Below are 22092 nucleotides of genomic sequence, written 5' to 3' on the forward strand. Positions count from 1 at the left end.
ATCCTCCTCCCCCTCCTCCTCCTCCCTATTTCCAACAGTTCCCGACGCTTCCCTACCCATCCTGGGCCCAAGCCGCCGCCGCCACCGCAGGTGGCCAGCCCCGAGATCCTGTCGTGGCCCGCCCTCTCCTCCTGGCGGTCGTCGCGGGCGCGGCGCCGGCGGACGCTGCGGATGCAGCAGCGCGCGCGGACGCGGCGGAGCGCGCGGCTGCAGCGCGTACGGCGCGCGGGGACCGAGCACCTGCGGGCGACGCGGACAGGATGCGCGCAGATCCCGCGGCGGACGTCGCGTACGCACCTACACTCAACCTGGGCGCAAACGACGAAGCCACCGCAGCAGCCTACACTCGGGGAGCTGCTGCTGCCATTGCTGTAGGCCTTGGCATGCCCCTGGACACGGACACTCTGCCCAGGGCGCTGCTCACAGCCGGGGGCGCCCTGTCCAGGGGGCTTGCTGCCGGCCCGCGTGCAGCTGCGGGCGGAGCCCCCTTCCCTGCACCGCCTCCGCCGCCCGTGATGCATCGTCCGGACTCCACCCTCATCGCCGCTCTCGCCACTGCTCGTGCTGCGGCTGAGGAGGGCCGGGCCCGCGTGCGTGAGGCCGCTCTCGCTTGGGAGCGCGAGCGTGACGCGGCCGACGCATTGGCCCGCCAGATCGCCGACGCCGAACAGTTCCTCGGCCTTCCGGCCTCGCCTGACGTCGGGACCACGTCCTCGGGATCGGCTCCGGTCGTCTGGCACGATACGGCCGACCCCATGTGGTGCAGCTCCACTACCAGGCAGGGGGCGTCCAAAACATACGCCTCCTCGTCCCGGTCGTTCTCGAGCCCGAGTCGCCCTCCTACGCTCGCTGGAGGGACTTGGTCCTCCTCACCCTCCGCCGCTACGCCCTCGACGACCACGTCCTCCTCGACACCGCGGCGGTGGTCCCGACCCCCTCGTGGCTACGCCTTGACAGCGTCGTCCTCTCCTGGATTCTGGGGACGATCTCCCTGAACCTCCACGACCTCATCCGCAACACCCCGAGTGCGCGCGGGGCCTGGCTGGCACTCGAGGGCCAGCTCCTGGGCAACGCCGAAGCCCAGGCTCTGCGACTCGACGCGAGCTTCCGCACCTTCGTCCAGGGCGACCTCTCCGTCAGCGAGTACTGCCGCCAGATGAAGGGTATGGCGGACTCTCTCGGTGACCTCGGCTGGCCCGTGGAGGACCGCATCTTGGTCCTCAACGTTCTCCCCGGGCTCAGTGATCGTTACTCCTACCTCCGGACGTGGATCGCCCGGTAGCGGCCCTTCCCCACCTTCCTGCAGGTCCGTGACGATCTAGTCATGGAGGAGCTTACTCAGGGCCTACAGCCTGGGTCCGCCTCCGCTCCGGGGTCCTCGTCCTCCTCGACTGCTCTTGCTGCCACTCCTCCGCCCCGTTCCGCCACACCACCACAGTCGTCACTTCTGGGTCCTCTTCCCCCCGGGCCGAGCGGGGGTGGGGGGGTCGTGGCGGCCACCATCGTCGTGGTGGGGGACGTGGAGCAGGTCGTGGGGGCCCCACGACACCGCCACCTCCACGGGGTGCACCCTGGCCATCCTACAACAACCCATGGTCAGGGCGCATCTGTCTCGCCTCCTTCGCCAGTTTTGTCAGCTGCCTTCGCCACCACTACCTCCACTACTTGGCACCGGCGTCTCGGCCATCCTGGACGTGATGCTTTGATGCAGCTTAGTCGTAGTTCCGATATTCGATGTACTCGGGCTCACGATGAGCATTTGTGTCTTGCGTGCCAACTGGGCCATCATGTTCGTCTTCCTTTTTCGAGTTCTTCTCATGCGGCCTGCATTTTTGACCTTGTACATTGTGACTTATGGACCTCTCCTGTCATCAGTATTTCTGGATACAAGTACTATCTTGTGGTGGTGGATGATTATTCTCATTATTCCTGGACTTTTCCTTTACGTGCAAAGTCTGATGCTTTCCCCGCGCTTGTCCACTTTTTCGCTTGAGTGTCCACACAGTTCGGCCTCACTATCAAGGTTGTCCAGTGTGACAATGGTCGGGAGTTCGACAACTCCACCTCCCGCGCATTCTTTCTCTCACGGTGTCCAGTTGCGCATGTCTTGCCCGTATACCTCCTCTCAAAACGGCAAGGCTGAGCGCATGATTCGCACCACCAACGACACCGTGCGCACTCTCCTGCTCCAGGCCTCTCTTCCAGCTCGCTTCTGGGCCGAGAGCTTGCACACCTCCACTTATCTCCTTAACCGCCTTCCTTCCGCTGCTTGTCCAGCTCCCACACCACACCACGCTCTCTTTGGTACCCCTACTCGCTATGATCACCTTCGAGTTTTTGGGTGTGCGTGTTACCCCAACACCACCGCCACCGCTCCTCACAAGCTGGCACCCCGTTCGACTCTCTGTGTCTTCCTTAGGTACTCCCCGGATCACAAGGGGTACCGATGCTACGACCTTACCTCTCGTCGAGTCCTCATATCTCGCCATGTGGTGTTCGACGAGTCGATCTTCCCCTTTTCCACCACTACCACTCCTGCTTCCACCTCGGAGCTTGACCTCTCCTCTGTGTTTCCTACTGACCCGGTGGTCGAGCCACCTTTCCCGGTGTTTCCTGCAGGTACTGCTACGTCGCCTGTCGCACGAGACAAAAGGTGCAGGACCCCATACATCTGAATGAACAAGATCAAAAGGACGTTGTGACAGACCCACGAGAGGGATATGGAAGTTGGATCTATTTGCCAAGCTTATAGACCTGACATTGATGTAAAGAAACATCACCAGAGACATTTCCCATAACAACACAACGGACAAGGGTGGATAACCGGTAACCACATAGATGTACCAAGCGATGATGCCACTGAGCAAACAAGGAAGAAGCCGATGCAGGAGAAGCAGAGCTCACAAGACCGGCAAATGCATCGGAAGGAAGACAAAGCAAATCGAGCTCCTAGAGACGCTAAGAATCACGGAGGCGAGGACCAATACCAACTACGAGAACCGTGCTGAGATCCTAAACACGACAAAAGTCAGAATCAAGAATAACACGACAACCATGATCAGTGTGCTGGCCTACAGAAATAAGTTGCATGGTCAAATCAGGAACATAAGAAACATTGGGAACATAAAATGAAGAAGATGAAAGAGTGCCACGACCAACAACCAAAAGAGGTGAGCCATTAACAGTTTGAATAGTGAGAGGAATGAAAGGAGAGCAAATAGAAGACGGGTATTATCCGGCGTCACATCAAAAGAAGCACCAGAGTCAAGAATCCATGACAAGATACCTGAAGAGGATGGTGGTCTCTCAATAGAAGACTGATAAGTAGTAGCAGAGAGAGTGCTGGGGCAGGAGTGACAGAACCAGCAGCTCCAGGAAGTTCCAGTAGGACGACGAAGTAACATGAGTATCTCCTGATGTGTATCAGGATGCTGAGACTGAGCCTCTAAGGGACACCCACCTCGGCGACTGAGCTTGTCACTTCTTACAACAATGATCCTCATCATGTCCTTCTCTGTCACAATGATTACAATAAAGGCCACCTGAACTGCAAGTCTCAGAGCCGCCAAAGGCCACTGAACCAGGCACTTTAGCAGAACCAAGAATTCTAGACCGAGCAGTCAGGACTGAGGACGCCGACTGAAGTAGACCAGCAGAATGAAGATGAGTCCCCTCATTACAAACAGCAGCAAGAGCCTCCATCAAGGACACACACGGCTCACGAGCAAGTAACTGAGCACGAAGAGGCTCAAACTTGGCACGCAGACGAGTCAGGAAGTCATAGGTGCGACGAAGCTCAAGGTGGCTGTTGACAACCAAAGTTGTCCATTTTGTGAAGCTGTCAAAATGTGGAACGGACTTCACCATTGTGTTCCTCTCATTGAAATGATCAAAAAAACATATATGAAACGTCTAATTTGGAGTCCGAATGAAGGAGTTATGCCCCAGAGAAGATGCTCCATTGTCTGGAGTTTCGGCGCGAGTCGGGAGTTCTGGCCTGAGTCAGGAGTTCCAGCTCGGGTCGGGAGTTCCGGTCCGAGTCAAAACTTCCGGCAGACCTAATAAAAAGTGCTATTCGGCTCTGGCCTTCTGGATTACGATCTGAACTGTTCTGAACTCGTGGGAAACTTGGAAAATAAGACTTAGAGAGGTTTACTACTGCGATAAGACCATCCCCCTCTGTATATGTGAGAAGATCATAGACGATTGAGTTCCCATCTATCCAATTGACAAAACACAAACCAATCTACTCCTTTTACCCCTTTCCTCCTCTCCTCCAACCTCCATGTTGTTCATCCCTTGATCTGACGACCAAGGATGACGCCCTAGGCTTGCCGGCCGACCTAGGGCAACCCACCGACGTCCTTGCCCTGACGGGTCCCTCCCGAGCGAGAGCTTTGCCGGTTTATTTGCTAGTTTGCCTGAAAACTAGTCGGTTCTTCGTCACGTAAGTACGTTGGGTTTCCTTTGGTGGTTTGCTTATAAACCTCTCTGTTCTTCACCGCGAAAGCGTGACATCCTCGCTGTGTTCTTCGGTCCGTAGAGGCCCGGGCGTCCAATGCCCTTTCTCGTGTGTGATTCGGACCACATCCAACATCAACACACTTTTTACCGACTCCGCTAGGGAAGAATTTGCTTCGGCTCAATTTTGTAGTCGATTCTTCTTACCCTAGCCCTATTCCTCGCAAATCAATCTTCTTGAGCTCGCCATTGCCGTTCAATCTGGCCCAAAAGGCCGATTCGATCTGGTTTTTGACCCCTTGTGATCTCGTTTGAAATTTTGCAACAAGTTGCGCTGCTTATTGGAAAATTCAACAAGACGGTCAAGCTCTAAATCATAGAGTACCAAGGTCGTTCATCACAAAACTACTCCAATTACGCTGAGGTACGACTTGCAAATACATCTTATGATTCTAGTGGTTATTTTGCAAGTTCCATGAACTCTCATGTTGATGTTGTAGTCATAATCATACTAGATATGTTGCATCAGCTAATATTTTTGATAATGCACCTCATCATACACATCATAATTTTGAATATTGTGGTCAAGAGCCGATGTCAATTGTAAATTCTTTGAATTTTGATACTACTAGCAACAAACATGTAAATCCTGGTTTATCGGCTATAAGTTCACAATATGTGGTTTCACCACAAGACATGCCGATGAACAAAAAAAATTGGCTATGACAATGCTAATTATTTAGCCAATTGCTATCAGAATTCAGCACCATATGCCAATGCTCCTATTAATAATTCGACTTCATATGTTACTCTTAACTCAAATCGAATTAATGAAAATTCAGCAAAGTGTGTGGTAATACTCATGATTCGGCTTCATATGTTGCTCCTAACTCCAGCCGAATCAATGAAAGGTGGGTAAATAGTCATACTCATGATTCAACTTCATATGTTGCTAGTAACTCAAACCAAATCAATGAGAACTTAGCACGGTATTCTCAACCAGACTTTGATTTAAAAAATTGAATGCTAGAATTTGGAAGAATGCTTGAGAAGCAAAACAAAGATCTTATAAATAAATACTTCGAGAGTACTAGCAGGAGGCCGATCATATCTAAGTCATCGGCCATGAGTATGAAAAAAGAAGCTATTCCTTCCAAATCAATCATATCTCAAAGAACAAGTCTTGCTACAAAAAAGCATGAGAAGCATAAGAAAACAACTAGACTTGATTTTTCATCAGCCCAAGGGGTTATACATTTATCTAATGATTACCACAACATTCACAGAGAATTGGAGATCAAGCACCTACAAGCAACAAAGGAGGGCTGCATGGCTTTTCAGAATCGACTAAACCGACTCCTGTCTGCTCTAAGTCCGCTAAACTGACTCCCCAGTCGGCTAAGCCAACTACCTCTGCCATCTGCCATAAGTCAGCTAGGCTGACTCCCCAGTCGGCCAAGCCAACTACCCAAGCTAGTGCCCTGGTCGGCCTAGCCGACTTTCTCGGCTCCAGCAGCCATTGATGCATCATTGGGTGATTTGGCACCTATTGTTGATCATTCTCTGGAGATAAAGAGCAACAACACTCAAATCAAGGACGTGCACTGCTCTAGCATGATCAACATGGTAGAAAATACAAATATTGTCCAATGTATACATCGCCCTTAGTCGTTGAGTAGCCGGTCAGGTAGATATGGTTGTTCAATTTTGTTTGTTTTAAATGTTTTCAGGTTCATGCATCATTATGTTGACAACCAAAATTGTCCATTTTGTGAAGTTGTCAAAATGTGGAACGGACTTCGCCATTGCGTTCCTCTCGTTGAGAGGATCAAAAAACATATATGAAACGTCTAATTTACACCCCTGAGAAAATGCTCCGTTGTCGGGAGTTCAGCTCTCGAGTTAGGAGTACCGGCCCGAGTCGGGAGTTTCGGCCTAAGTCAGAACTTCCGACAGACTAAATAAAAGGGGTTGTTCGGATCTGGCCTTCTGGATTCCGATCTAAAATGTTCCTAACTCGCGGAAAACTTGAAAAATAAGACTTAGAGGTTTTCTATTGGGATAAGACCACCTACCTCCATATATATAAGAGGATCATGGCCGATTGAATTCCTATCTATCCAATCGACAAAACACAAACATTTACCCCTTTTCTCCTCTTCTCCAACCTCCATGTTGTTCATCCCTTGATCCACGACCAAGGAAGGCACCCTAGGCTTGCCGACCGACCTAGGGCGACCCACCGACATCCTTGCCCTGACGGGGTCCCTCCGAGATGAGAGCTTCGACGGTTTCTTTGCTAGTTTGCCTGAAAACTAGCTGGTTCTTTGTCACGCAAGCACGTTGGTTATCCTTTGAAGGTTTGCTTGTAAACCTCTTCGTTCCTCACCACGAAAGAGTAAGATCTCGCTGCGTTCTTCGGTCTGTGGCTGCCCGGGTGTCTAATGCCCTTTCTGGTGTGTGATTCAGACCATATCCGACGTCAACAATAGCTTTGTTGCTTCCTGTAGGAATCACAAGTGTCCGGGGGCAACTAAGGACTAAGAGCATCAAGCTCATGCCATACTACAGATAGCTGCCGAAAGAATCGTCAAGTGAACTGTCACCATGCTGCTGTAACAATTGCTCTTGATGTAAGGCAACAATATAAGTGGACTGACTAGAGGGCTTATAGTGTTGGCGAAGGAAGGCCCACATCTAAGAAGCATGATCAAGTCGAATAACCTCTCCAGCCAGATGCGGTTGCATACTAGCAACAAGAACAGCCCCAGCATGAGCATCTTCATCCAACCAAGTCCAATATGCCCGAAAATGAGATATATAAGAGGCCATATCATCATCATAAGCTTCACACAACTTCTTTTGTTCATCTTCAGATGTTCCTAGGCTGCACTGGACGAGCAGAGCAAGCACAGATGGTCAAGGTATCACCACTGAGAAACTCCCAAAGCCGGAGACCACGCATATGCCACCGCATATGTGGAACCCAGTCATGATAATTTCTGCCATTGAAAATCACTGGACAACGTGGGATTTGAACACCACCAGAGGGAGGAACAGGAGTTGCCATCTTTTTTTTTTACCAAACTCAGAAAGAAACAGAACAGAGCACTCTGAAACAAAGCACGCAGCATGTGCTGCAGCAGAAGGGCCACGAGCGGATGCTGGCAGCGCTGCACCCGGCAGCTGGGCTGTACGGCCGTTCCCGCCGGTGGACCACGAAAGCAGCAGGGCCACGCCCGCGGTGAGTTTGCGATGGCGTGACCGCAACCAGTCGCGGCAGGGCTCGCGACGCAGCAGAGCAGCAGAAGAGCGCAATGGATGAGCGCGCGAGGAAAGGAGCGAGATAAACCCTAACCCTAGAACCTAGGCTCTGGATACCATGTTAGGAGAAGTGAAGCTCGATCTATTCCAGGGGACAACCGTCCAAACATGTACATGAGCCGGGCATATATGGATCTAGGCCTTACACAAAGAGGAAATCATGCTATACAACATATACATCTAACAGATATATCACACAAGAATCATTAATCTAAAAAAACACAACAGTAAGTTTAAGAGCAAAACAGCAATAGTACCTTGGCTAGAAGGTACATTGTACCAGCATACTCTGGGTGACCAATCCCCATAACACGTCCTTCTATCTACAGATGGCAATTAATTAAGGATAAATTGCATACTTCAAAGAAGGGAATCACGAGCATATTTACATTCCCATTGTTTTGCTATCATGCTTTGATGCTTTCACTGAATGGGTACAGGTGTAGGCAGCACAGTGACAAAAGATGAAAGATAACATATAGTCATATAGTTCTGATAGATTGTATGTAGCCTATATGTATTCGATCAATCAAAAATGGACAATTATAAGTATGGTCAAGTAGGATGATCATAACTCAAATATTGTAATTGTGGAGCATCATATTGGCATCAATTTATGACACAGAGGTACAAAATTTTGAGAATAAATGTTAAACATAAATAAGCAAGAGCACAAAAGGTTGAGGTGTGGTACCTTCAAAGCACGCTGCAAAGGGGGGAAGACAACAGAGACAGAAAAGGGTATAAGAAGTAAGCTCAAAACTTCGAATGAAAAAATAAGTGCGGAAAGCATAGCAGAAGTTGACACAAAAGGTACAATGAATGTTTTGAGGCTGTGAGTGTGTGTGTTTGTGGGGTTTTGCCTCCGTATGGGTTTAGCCCCTGTAAGACTTTTTCTCTTATTCTATTAATATAATGATACGCAGCTCTCCTGCGTGTTCGATAAAAAAAAAGGTACAATGAAAACAGTTCATTTAGCCTTTCACAACTTCGTGAGGAAAATATAATGTGGGTCTCCCCTACAGTGACTTTGTTACTAAATTTTATTCTTTGTGTATCATGATAATGATGCATATAGTCAGGACTAGCATGGCTCAAACAATAAGTTACATACAAAAATGTCCATTCAAATATTTCGTACACTCACCTGCAGCTTAAACAGAGTATTAGCATGGAAAATTTTGCATAGATTTACAAATTTCATAGTTTATAATTTATATGCCTGATTCCCATCAAAGGTATCAGATATTGCCATTTCTACAAACTATCGCCTGCAATCTGTTTAGAGTGTGTTTGGTTGCCTGCATTAGTGCCTAGCCAGGCTTACGGAATGCAACTTGGGCCTGTTTGGATGACTGGATGGCCTGTTAGCCAGGCTCCAGCAAGCCCAAATCGAACGATTTGGGTGGCTTCCTGGAAACGACCGATTTGGCCGTTCCCCGCAAGCCTGGCTCCGTCTCGTGTCATACCCCGCGCTCCACTCACCTCCGCCGGATGCCTCGTGCACCTCGCTTCCCTCACCTCCACTTCCCGACTCGGACTTGGCTGGCGCCCTCGCTGCCTCCAGGCGACGGCCCCGGCGGCCCCATACGCCATCCCTCCCCTCACCTCCGCTCGCCATCCCGTGTTGGCAGCGAGCTCCCTCCGTTCGTCCGTCCTTCGTCCTTGGGTCTGTGGCAGCCGTCCTCGGATCCACGCCTCCACGGGAACAAAGACGGCGGCGATGAGGAAGGGCGTCGCGGTTTGCACCGGATCGGCTCCCGAGCGGCGACGGATGGCGCCCCTGGAGCCCCCACGGCGACGCCTACGATGCTGCTTGCAGGGCCCCCGGCCATGGACGCCATGCCCTCGGAGCGGCGGCAGGCGTGCGACCAGAGCAACTTCGTCTTCATCCTCGGCCATGCCCTCCCAGGCGCGGCGAGACGAAGACCCCCGTTCCATGGCGCGGTCACCGAAGCTGAGATGCGGAGCAGGGGACGGAGCGAGGGGAGAGGTGGGCTGGGGATGGTGGGGCTGCGTTGAGTGGCGGGCGCCGGGGAGCCCGGCGGCCGGTGCTGGTGGACGCCGGGGCCGGGTGGCCGCCGGCGGTGGGACGGGGGGACTAGCTCCTCAGGCTCAGCTCAGCTTTTTTCTTGCTCGTCCTTCGTCTCCAACCCCGACGACCTAGGCCACGGCCTGCTCGTCCACCATGCCCACAACATGTTCGACTAAAGTTCTAGAAGATGGTAAAATTACCGGATGAATTTAGATGTGAGTCTATTCAAACTAAACCAGACAACCCAACACACCGACTCTTAGCCAAGCTTAGCTAGTACAGGCAACCAAACATGTGCTACTTGGATTAGTTAAAGCTAGCCAGAGCTAGCCTGTCTTAGTTTTGCTAGCCAGGCTTATCTAAGAAACGAACCAAACACACCCTTAATGATATTTGTTAGAGTATGTGTAATGCAGGCCCATGTGGCTAGGCCCATGTATGGCAACTATATTGCCACCCTGGTTAGGGTTGGCCCAAGTAATGAAACCCTAATTCTAACATGGTATCAAATAGGGCTCTGCTCCCTCCTCCAGCCCCAGTCGCCGCCTGCCTCTAGCCGGCCGGCCGGCACGCCGCCAGCCATGGCTGGCCGCCCTCCTCATGCTAGGCCCAGATAACTGCTGCAGCCGCCCGTCCGCCCGCGCCTGAAGCCACACTCGTGCGGGGCGCGCTCGCGCCGGACCCGCTCGCGCAGGGCACGCCCGCGTCTGGTGCCGAGCTCGCGCGGGTGGCTACGCCTGCGTGTCCGCAGGGCGCCATGCCTGGGGCTCGCCCGCCCGGCCAGCACGCAGCCACGCCCACCATCAGTCAGCTCGGTCCGCAGGGGCCGCCCGCTGCTGTCGCCGCCATGGCTGTGGGTGCGGGCAACGAAATTGGTGCCCTGCCTGCGGCAGAGGTCGCCGTTGCGGACGTCGCAGGTGCCCTGTCTGGCGCCGATGCCGCAGCCATGGCTGCAGGACCCGCTGCCGCCATGGCAGCCGGGCATCGCCCACGACGCTCTCCTACGCACCTCGATCTTCCCCGCCACACCTCCGCCATCCACTTCACACCACGCAGCAGCGCCCAACCCCGACCTCGCCGCCGCCCTTGTTGCTGCCTGGGCCGCTGCTGCGGAGGGCCTGGTACGCGTACGTGAGGCCACCATCGCCTGGGAGCACGAGCGAGATGCGGCCGATGCCTGCCAGATCGCCGACGCGGAGCACCTCCTCGGCCTCCGTGCCTCAGCCGAGGTCAGGACCACGTCCGCTGGATCGGCCGATCCCCGCGTGTCCCGCCGCGGTTCTTTGGCACGATCCGGCCGACCCGCTCGTGACGTAGCTCCACTACCAGGCCGGGGGTGTCCAGAACATCCGGCTCCCTGTCCCGGTCGTCCTCGAGCCGGGTCGCCTTTCTACGCCCGGTGGCGGGACCTGGTCCTCCTCACGCTCCGCCGCTACGCCCTCGACGACCACGTCCTCAACGACGTTTCGATCGCGGTCCAGACCCCCGCGTGGTTGCGCCTCGACAGCATCGTCCTCTCCTGGATCCTCGGGACGATCTCCCTCGACCTCCACAACCTCATCTGCAACACTCCGCACGCTCGAGGGGCCTGGCTGGCGCTCGAGGGCCAGTTTCTGGGCAACGCCGACGCCCGGGCTCTGCGACTCGACGCGAGCTTCCATACCTTCGTCCAGGGCAACATCTCTGTCAGCGAGTTCTGCCGCCAGATAAAGGGCATGGCAGACTCTCTCGGCGACCTTGGCGGGCCCGTGAAGGACCGTATCTTTGGTCCTCAACGTCCTCTGCGAGCTCAGTGACCGCTACTCCTACCTCCGGTCATGGATCACCCGGCAGCGACCCTTCCCCACCTTCCTGCAGGTCCGTGACGACCTTGTCATGGAGCTTACTCAGGGCCTCCAGCCTAGGTCCACCTCCACGTCGAGGTCCTTGTCCTCCTTGACTGCTCTCGCAGCTACTCCTCCGTCCCGTCCGGCCCCGCCACCACAGTCGTCACTTCTTGGTCCTCTCCCCCCCGGGCCGAGCGGGGGTGGGGGGGTCGTGGCGGCCGCCCTCGCCGTGGCTGGGGACGTGGTGCGGGTCGTGGGGGCAACACGGCGCTGCCACCTCCACGGGGTGCACCCTGGCCATCCTTCCACAACCCATGGTCAGGGCGCATCTCCATGTGGCCATTCCAGGCTCCCGGTGGTGAGCCTCGCCCACCGGCGGCCATGCTCACTGGTGCTTCCCCAGGATTTCCCTCAGCGACCCCATGGGCGGCACCTCCCGCATCTACGTGGCCCGGGCCTACCGGTTGGGACCAGGCGGCCTTGGCCAACTCCTTCAGCGCCATGGCCTGACACCTCCTGTTGGGCCGGAGTGGGTCGTCGATTCTAGGGCTACTTACCACACCACTCCTAACCCTGGTATACTTTCTTCTGTTCACCCTCCGTCTTCCTCTCTTCCTTCGTCCATTATGGTCGCCAATGGGTCGTGTCTTCCTGTCAGATCTGTGGGTGCCGCAAGCCCCCATGGCTCCTTTCGTCTTCCTGATGTTCTTGTTGCACCTTCTATGGTTCACAACCTTCTCTCAATTCGTCGTTTTACAGCTAACAATTCTTGTTCTGTGGAATTTGACTCTTCTGGTCTTACTGTGAAGGATTTGGCTTCCCGGCGTCCTCTGCTTCGATGTGACAGTACGAGCCCCCTTTACACTCTTCACTTTCTGGCATCTGCCTCACCTTCTTCGCCTGTTTTGTCAGCTGCCTTCGCCACTACTACTTCCACTACTTGGCACCGGCGCCTCGGCCATCCTGGACGTGATGCCCTGGTGCAGCTTAGTCGTAGTTCCGATATTCGATGTACTCGGGCTCACGATGAGCATTTGTGTCATGCGTGCCAACTGGACCGTCATGTTCATCTTCCTTTTCATAGTTGTTCTCATGCGGCCCGCATTTTTGACCTTGTACATTGCGACTTATGGACATCTCTCGTCATCAGTATTTCAAGATACAAATACTATCTTGAGGTGGTTGATGATTATTCGCATTATTCCTGGACTTTTCCTTTACGTGCGAAGTCTGATGCTTTCCCCGCGCTCCTCCACTTTTTCGCTTGGGTGTCCACACAGTTCAGCCTCACCGTCAAGGTTGTCCAGTGTGACAATGGTCGAGAGTTCGATAACTCCACTTCTCGTGCCTTCTTTCTCTCTCACGGTGTCCAGTTGCGCATGTCTTGCCCGTATACCTCCTCTCAGAAAACGGCAAGGCTGAGCGCATGATTCGCGCCACCAACGACACCGTGCGCACTCTTCTACTTCAGGCCTCGCTTCCTGCTCGCTTCTGGGCTGAGAGCTTGCACACCTCCACCTACCTCGTTAACCGCCTTACTTTCACTGCCTGCCCAGCTCCCATACCACACCACGCTCTCTTCGGTACCCCTCCTCGCTACGATCACCTTTGAGTCTTTGGGTGTGCGTGTTACCCGAACACCACCGCCACGGCTCCTCACAAGCTGGCTCCACGTTCGACTCTCTATGTCTTCCTTGTGTACTCCCCGGATCACAAGGGGTACCGATGCTATGACCTTACCTCTTGTCGAGTCCTCATTTCTCGCCATGTGGTGTTCGATGAGCCTGTTTTTCCTTTTTCCACCACCACCACTCCCGCTTCCACCTCGAAGCTTGACCTCTCCTCTGTGTTTCCCACTGACTCGATGGTCAAGCCACCTTTGTCGGTGTTTCCTGCAGGTACTGCTACGCTGTGCCACAGCTCGCCGGTCCCCCGTGACACCCCAGGGCCGGTACCCTGCCCGGGCCTCAAGGGGTCACCTTCCGGACCGGTCCCTGCGCACGACACGGGTCCGACTCCGGCCCCTCCGGCACGCTTCATCCAGCCGGTACGCGTCTACCAGCGACATGTCCGGCTGGAGCCGCTATCGCCGTCGGCACAGGTGGTGGCCCCCTCATCGCCAGGGTCGCCTACGCCACCGGCGGGGTCTTCCCCGCCGGCGACACCGACATCGCCGCCGAGGCCCCCAGTTGCTCATGTCGCGATGCCGGTGTACCACTCACCGCTTCTTCACCGACACCCGCGTCATGTTCACCCTATGGTGACGCAACAGGCGGCTGGTACACTGCTGCCTCGGGCTCTTACGACGATGCCCAGGGACTCGGAGGTCTCCCCGGTATCCTCTTCCGTCCGCGAGGCTTTGCTAGACCCTCATTGGCGACGCGCGATGGAAGAGGAGTACGCGGCGCTCCTCGCCAACCAGACGTGGGATCTCGTGCCCCGTCCGCCGAGCTCCAGCATCGTCACCAGCAAGTGGATCTGGACTCACAAGCGCCGGGCTGACGGCACTCTCGAGCGATACAAGGCTCGCTGGGTTCTCCAGGGCTTCACTCAGCGCCCCGGTGTCGACTACGACGAGACTTTCAGCCCAGTGGTGAAGTCGGCTACCATCCACACGGTCCTCTCGCTGGCTCTCTCACGGGTGGCCCGTGCATCAGCTGGACGTTAAGAATGCCTTCCTGCATGGCGTTCTCACTGAGACAGTCTACTGCAGCTAACCGACGGGGTTTGTTGACTCTTCTCGTCCCGACATGGTGTGTCGGCTCAACAAATCTCTCTACGGCCTCAAGCAGGCCCCCCGGGGTTTGTGGAGGCCAAGTCAGACACTTCTCTGTTCATCTCTCACTAGCGCTGAGACTGCGTACCTGCTGCTCTATGTTGATGACATTGTCCTCACAGCCTCCAGTGACTCCCTCCTTCGTCGAATCATGCCTCACTTCAGCAAGAGCTTGCTATAAAGGATCTAGGTCGGCTCCACCACTTCCTCGGGGTCACTGTTGAGCCTCATCCTGCCGAGTTACTCCTTCACCAGCGGCAGTACACTCTTGATATGCTCCACTCCGGTTAACACACAGGGCAAGCTATCAGAGGCTAAGGGTACCCCAGTGACAGATCCCACTACATATCGAAGTCTTGCCGGTGCACTTCAGTACCTCACCTTCACCCGGCCTGACATCACCTATGCAGTTCAGCAGATGTCTCCATATGCATGATCCCCGGGAGCCATACCTCACCACTCTCAAGCGGATCCTTCGCTACCTCCGTGGCACCGTCGACTTCGGTCTCCTTCACCGATGGTCGGCCTCCACCGAGCACGTCGTCTACTCTGACGCCGACTTGGCCGGGTGTCCGGACACTCGCCGCTCCACCCCCGGCTACGCCGTCTTCCTAGGCGGCAACCTGGTGTCCTGGTCGTCCAAGCGTCAGTCGGTCGTCTCCCGCTCCAGTGCTGAGGCGGAGTACCACGCTGTTGCTAACGGCGTGGCTGAGGCTTCCTGGCTCCAGCAGCTCCTCGCCAAGCTCCATAGCCCTCTCTTCCGGAGCGTGCTGGTCTGCTGCGACAACGTCAGTGCGGTGTACCTCTCCACCAACCCAGTACAGCACCAGAGGACCAAGCATGTGGAGATCGATCTACACTTCGTCCGAGATTGGGTCGCCGTCGGTGCTGTTCGGGTCCTACATGTCCCGACTACCTCCCAGTTCGCCGACATCTCCCGTCCTCGACCTTCACTGAGTTCCGCTCCGGCCTCAACATCACCAGTGACTAGTTGCGTCTGTGGGCGGCCCGTGTGTTGTACTTCTTTTCGTGTTCAGTCTGCAAACTCCGCTGCGCCGGTAGTTCAGACTGCGGGGGGTGTTAGAGTATGTGTAATGCAGGCCCATGTGGCTAGGCCCATGAGGCCCATGTATAGCAACTATATTGCCACTCTGGTTAGGGTTGGCCCAAGTAATGAAACCCTAATTCTAACAATATTCACCAAAAAAGACAAAAACAAACTCTTCAAACTGTGTTGCATACTAATGGATAAGTCTCTGTGTTGGCTGGTGGTTGTGGGCTGCAGTACGCAGCACATGGTCCTTGTGTCCTTTGTAAACAGCATCCTTGACTGCTTTTAGGACAACATCCTTGACTACTTTTAGGACAGCAGTTAGCATCTATAGGACAGCATCTTAGACTAGCATCTTAGATTAGCATCTTGGCATATGCTGGCTGGTTAGCAGCCCTATAAATATGTATCCCCAACCCCTCAGGTTGGCATAGCATGGTGTGAGAAATAAACCTAGAAAATTGCCTCAACTCTGTGTGCTATCCTCTCGATGAGAGTAAGGATCCTACTCACACCTAGAGCAAAGATCCAGCGACTGACACATACTTGCATAGCAAAACTACAGAAGAAACTATAAAAGCTGAAAAAAGAAGAAAAGCTTAAAAAAGAACAACTCATGAGGCAACAAAAGGTTACCTCATAACATGTCTGGGCTTGAGCAAGCTTGAGTTGAAGATGATAGCATATTCCAAGACTATGCACAGCTGTTCCAACCCTACATTAAAAAATATATAAATCTGATGAATGGCCAAATTTAGGATACCATGTATTTGGTGTTTCAACACATGATCAAGCATAGAAACACATTGAGATAGATAGGAAATTGATTTAGAAACAAGCATTCTTCCTGTAGGCCGTAGACAACGCCTTACATGTGCTGCTTTATCCCTGAAACTTTGCATTTGGAATGTGATGGCTATTGTGCTAAAATGTTATAAGTTTGTCAAACCTATAACTTCTATGGCACTGTGCTCCAGTCCACTTGTGTGTGCGACAGGCCTACAACTGTAATAGCACTATGCTCCAGTACACTTTTGTAAGTATGTATTGAACTTGAACCTACTCTACGGCTAACAAATTGTACCCCTACAATTTCTATGTCTGGACTCTATTTCTGTAATCAAACACACTATATTTTCTTTAACCAAACTTAGTACCCTTTTAGGTAGGGTGCATGCATATAATGTCCCTGGGGCAGGCTGCCATGTACCCCTCCGGAGAAGGGAAAAGCTAGAAAAGCATCAAGCAGGATCAGAGCAAATCATCAAACAGAACATTCAGGATTCATCTTCCTGCTTCCATGTTTCTGCTTGCCTCCCCTCAATTCCTTGCTAATCCCAGTCTAATTCCTCTTGGGTTCCTCAATTTTTACCAGGTACCAGTAACCAAATAACATAATAGTCCATGATAGTTGATAGCTCAAACATATCCAAGTGGTAACCAAATCAAATATTCTCGCTGATCAGACCAGATTATTGCTTGCAATCGAGTAGTACTACAGCAGTTGTTAAACTCTGACTACAGTGGTGTAAACTAACTCTGAATCCAGAAAAATTGACACTTACAACTCGAAACAAATACTGCTTATCTACAATGAATTGACACTCAGCATGATGTCGCAGGAAATAAATGAAGTCTTTAATGTACCGTATATCATCAGATCCAAATGATTCCTCCAGGATCTCAATTGCTTCCAAATATAGTAGTTCAGCTTTCTCATACTCTTTCTTTAACCTATAAAACTCTGCCTGTAAAGGTCAGGAAGAAAAAAGGTTAAATGAGTCAATTCATTTAACCGAGACTAGTGATAAGAGCAGTTTATGACCAGCAAAAAATCCAGTTAAACTCATAGTTCAAACTTGTAAGCTTGCCCAATTGTGTGACCCATATGATGCAGTGGGTAAAATAAAGGCTGGCAGAATAGAACAGTACTTCAAGGGCTTGATTGAACATAGAACAGCAGATGAGAGAAAAAGAAAATTGAAACTCGTTATGCAAATTGAAAAAACAGAACTATGGTAAAGCATATAAACTCAGAAAAATTATCAAAATCAGCTGAATCATGTTTTTACTTTACAACAGAGTCATATCTGTCAGGTAAATGATCAATAATATAATATCAGACATCTTCATTAAGGATTCAACATAAATACTGCAGATCGGCCTGAAAGATTAAAAACAGCACAGTGCACTTCCGTTTTCAGAACGTAACAAAACTAACAATTACCAGATTGTTTAGGGCTGACGCGACATGTGGATCTCTAAGTCCAAATCCTTCCTTAGCTTCTAGTAGGGCTGCCTGGAATAATTTCTCAGCCTCATCCAATTGTCTCTACAAAATAGACAGACAATGTGAACATCAAAATCATAACTTTAATTTCCTCAGCCTCTCATGAGGTATTTGATTACAGAAATATAGCCCACGTTTTATTTCATAGATCAATTCCAATATAATAACTATGTAGGTAGTGAACTACGAACTTGCTGTTATTATATTGCTATGGACAATATAATAACATCAAGTTTTGGTTGTCGTTGTGTTTCGTCTTATTTGTGGCGGTAGTCTTCGTTCATGGGATTGATCCCTCAGTGATCAGTTTCATGGACGTGCTGGGTTTTGTTTCACGCTTTCGTTTACGTTCCTGCTATTTGCTAAAATTCTGTAATTTCTTTGCTTTGGTAATGAAATTCAGTTACTGGTCTGGGAAAAAAAAAGGTAGTGAAACAAGGGAAATGCAGTTCATAACAGTTCTTTCAATGGAACGGTCTTAAACATGTCGCGCTGACCCTATGAAATCTGTAGCAAGTATAGCAAGCCAAATTTGGAGTTCATTTGCACAGATAGAAAGGTAAGTACGAATTAATAAAAATTACTAAACTGATGCTTTGTATAAATAATTGTCCATAGCAATATGGTAGATGACTTGATATTACAGTAATATCACATAACAGCAGATGACCTAATGGTGAAACTGAAGGCTTATACCCTCAGTTCCCAACACAAAACATGCACTGACAAGGTTCAGAAAACCAGACGAGTACAGGAAAACTAGGGTAGTGTTCAATAGTTTGACTTCTGCATTGTTCATATGTAAAACAATTTCAGAACAAAAAAACACAACCTATAGAAAAGTAGGTTCTCTCAGAAACGTCACAGATCCCAAAATTTATCTGAAATCAAACTAGGGATAATGTGTTACTTGCTTTCTGGAAAAACTCCCTCCCATTATCTGTGTAAATTCTCCATTTGACTGTGTGTTCGTTTGAGACCACTGATCCATCTTCAATCCGTTGTAAACCAGGAGCATTTCCCTCAGCATGCTCACTAGCTGCAGCTGGGCTAACTGAGTCTTCCTGGGCAAATGCAGAGCCGTTGCTCAAACCAAGAAAAAAGACTGCAATAAGATTAATTTAGTACTGCAAACAATGATATGAAATTAACTTTATAATATCCTTACACTAAAATAATATTGTTCTTTCAAACATCAAAACACCAAGCGGAATGTATGCAGGTAAGTCAACTTATGGAAGTGTAAGGTTGTCATACATGTACATAGGTAATAAGAGAGCTAACAAATGGTAAGGACTGACCCAATGGTCAAACAAGTTTTATAAAGCAACAACAAAAAGAAAAAGAATAATAACTGGAGAAGCTGTGAAGCTTAGTATGGTGAATATAGCTTGATGAAGGGCATCATATAGTTTCATTGATTAATCCAAGCAAGATTTTGGTGTCCTAGCAAAGGTACAAGATGTACCTTAGTTTGGTTATGTCGACTGGGTGCCAAATTCACGTTGAAATTCCTAGTTCACTCCTGTTTGTTTTATCCTTTAGTTGGCTTCTGGAGGCCACGAAGGCTGGCTGCAAAAAGTTATGTTTGTTCTAAAAGCCCAAAGCTGGTCTGGAGGGGCTGTTAGTATATTTTGTATTGGTAGTTAGGATTGTAATCCGGTATTAATGTATCCATGGAGGTGTCTTGCCCGCCCAAGTCTCTATATATATTATATATATACCATCCAAAAGGCTCAATGCAATACATCCCACACATTATACACAATCCTTCCTGCCTTCATGGCATCACGAGTTTATGGTTTTGAGCCTAAGCCGAGGCTTGTGCTGCCACCGCCGCGCTGCCCCCAGGGAGATCACTAGGGCCAGCACCCTTGTAAGATGGTTTTGGCCCTAGTGTCGAGCAGCGATAGATCATCAGGGTGGCTCGCCGTGGGCATTGATGGACTGCTGCATTACTCATCGATCCACCTCCCCTCTCCCTAGTGCTGCTGCTGCCACTGGCCAAGAAGGAGGCCGTTGGGGACACTAGGATATCGTTGTAGGGCGCGGCCAGTCATCACGCCATCGCCGGTGGATGCCGGACTATTGCACAGTCACTCAGGCACATGGCCATCATCAGATCTGCTGCTGTGTTTTCTTTCTTTCCAATCGGAGATCAAGATTGTGTTGCCCTATCTACCGATCCCTCGACACTCGATCGTTGACTCTCCCATGGACGAGGTTGACGTTGTGTGCCCTCCTAGGCATTAATGGCAACACTCATGATCAAAGAATCTTTCCAGTGGCCGGCTTTCTGGGATGGCGCCTACCATGCTACCGGCACTCGTCAAGCTAACTAACCAATCTGAGTCCGTGCACACTACTGCCACCTCTGGGACATCGCCATCAATATTGTTAATGGATGACATGTGAGCGCTTGTTGATACGTCCAAGTTGTTAGTCGCTGAATTCTTACTCTTGGTAGTAGCAGAATTCTAACTCTCATTGAGGGAGAGGATGACACTAGGAGTTGGGACAATTTTCTGCTTTATTTCTCACACAATGCCATACCAACCTGAGGAGTTGGGGTACATATTTATAGGCTGCATACAAAATAATAAAATGTGTAACCAGAAGTAGTACAGAAAATATACCTGCATGTCCAATCAATACAGCACCAACTGATGAATCCAGCTTGTGATGCCATTGATGTTTGAAGTTACCATTACTCGCAAAACCTAAGGCAAAACCATACACTTCTTATGAGCAACTTGTAATGGGAAACTGAAGCAGTATCACTCTTAATTGCACTGGAAAATTTAGAACAGCCAGGGCATTGTTCAGAAGTGGTAGGGGATAAGTTTGATTCATTTCTGCTTCCAGCAGCCCAGTTATGAATTTGCAAAGAACAAGAAATAGCTATGTTTGATTTGAGAACACAGTCCATGAAATTGAAAATGCTATATGACATCACAGAAACCAAAGATGTTTTTTTTTTATGGTCCGATGTCAAAACTATCTAGCTGAGAAAACAACTGCCATCTCAAAGCAAGCAAAAATCCTGAGTTTGGGGGATAAACGTCAACAGCATATCACCCCTAATCATGGGCACAAGCTAGCCAACTACAACTATGAACCTCTCATTTCAATTTAAGAACAGTACACACAGCATTGAACGGTAATGAAACAGCTGACCGTGCTTAAGCAAATCGCCATTAGCAACAGGGTTCCGTGTTCTCGACGGGATGGAATCGACACTCACCGGGGCGGAGGGTGCTGAGCAGTCCTTCGGCGGATGGGCACGACTCCGTGACCAGAGCAGCCTTGGCAGCGGGGGTTGGGAAGAGGCAGTGAGTGGCTGCGGCGGGCTGGAGGAGGAGATGAGGGATGCGGCGGAGGCGGCGGAGGCAGGAGGCGGCCATGTGGGGGGAACCTTTGGAGGGTGGCGGCGGCGTCCCAAAAGAACAAAGCCCTAGGCGAAAAAGAAAATCCGGGAAGCACTGGCCAACAGAGCGGAGCCCACCCGAATAGCGCTGGACCCACCTGTAAGTGTTTCCTGTCAGTCGCTCCACGTGCTGTTGTCCTTCCGTCTCAGAGGTGGCGGGCACCTACATCGTCGGCGGAGTGAAGGACTGGAGGAGCTTGAGATTGAGGCACTTGCCTCCACAGTTTCAAGCGGAGCCCTGCAGCAAGCTCCACCGGCGCGGCAAGTGGGGATGATCTAGCGGCGCTGGGGGAGGGGAAAGCGGCAGGAGCCGGCGACCGGAGGCGGCGCCGCGGATGGGTGCAGGACCGCAGGAGGCAGCGGCGCTGTGGGTGGGGGTTGGATGTGGTGCGGGTGGGGGCATGAGGCGGCGACCGCGGGTGCATGGTGTAAGATGCTAGTGCGACCAGCTGAGGTATGGTTTTCAAATTTCAACTCCATGGCATGGTTTTACACTTTACAATCTGGATTAATGGACTTGATTCTACTATTCTAGCCAATGGAATCTGCATTTATACGTTTTTTAGGGTTAGGATCCTATAATTGCAATATTAACGACCTCTAATATATCTTAACTATGATGACAACATTAGGTGAGACCATGTACGATCATAGATTTTTGTAAACAATTCGCTTTACATGAATTTTTTCAGGTCCGTGTAATCATAGAGCCTGGTTCCTGCATAATTCCCTAGCCAGGCTTCCACAATACAAGTTGGGCCTATTTGGTTGCCTGGTCGGCCTCTTAGCCAGGCTTGCAGAAGCCTAACTTGTATGGATTTTCTGACTTCCTGAGAACGCCCGATTCGGCCTTCTCCGCAGAGCCAGGCTTGGCCCGGCCTTGCGCGCCCCCTCTCGTTGGT

At 51.2% G+C, this 22092-nt stretch overlaps 1 protein-coding gene across 8 annotated transcripts in view; it reads right to left on the reverse strand.

The window, feature by feature from the left end:
• The window catches only part of LOC8086458 (nephrocystin-3), a 45821-nt gene extending 24212 nt beyond the window's left edge, over positions 1 to 21609 (reverse strand). For 2 of the 8 annotated variants that reach the window (XM_021463986.1, XM_021463992.1), the window contains exons 1-8: positions 21008 to 21607; positions 20400 to 20483; positions 18678 to 18868; positions 17701 to 17805; positions 17121 to 17221; positions 16110 to 16188; positions 8480 to 8491; positions 8043 to 8108 (exon numbers count right to left, since the gene is read on the reverse strand). In XM_021463986.1, coding sequence (XP_021319661.1) covers positions 8043 to 8108; positions 8480 to 8491; positions 16110 to 16188; positions 17121 to 17221; positions 17701 to 17805; positions 18678 to 18868; positions 20400 to 20483; positions 21008 to 21167 — 798 coding nt within the window. In that variant the 5' untranslated portion in view covers positions 21168 to 21607. Of the gene's footprint in view, positions 1 to 8042; positions 8109 to 8479; positions 8492 to 16109; positions 16189 to 17120; positions 17222 to 17700; positions 17806 to 18673; positions 18869 to 20399; positions 20484 to 21007 lie in introns of those variants that run through there. The other 6 variants (XR_002454407.1, XM_021463989.1, XM_021463987.1 and 3 more) reach the window with 6 other exon arrangements.

The sequence above is a fragment of the Sorghum bicolor genome, chromosome 6, assembly GCF_000003195.3.
Source record: "Sorghum bicolor cultivar BTx623 chromosome 6, Sorghum_bicolor_NCBIv3, whole genome shotgun sequence".
In the NCBI taxonomy this organism is placed as follows: Eukaryota; Viridiplantae; Streptophyta; class Magnoliopsida; order Poales; family Poaceae; genus Sorghum; species Sorghum bicolor.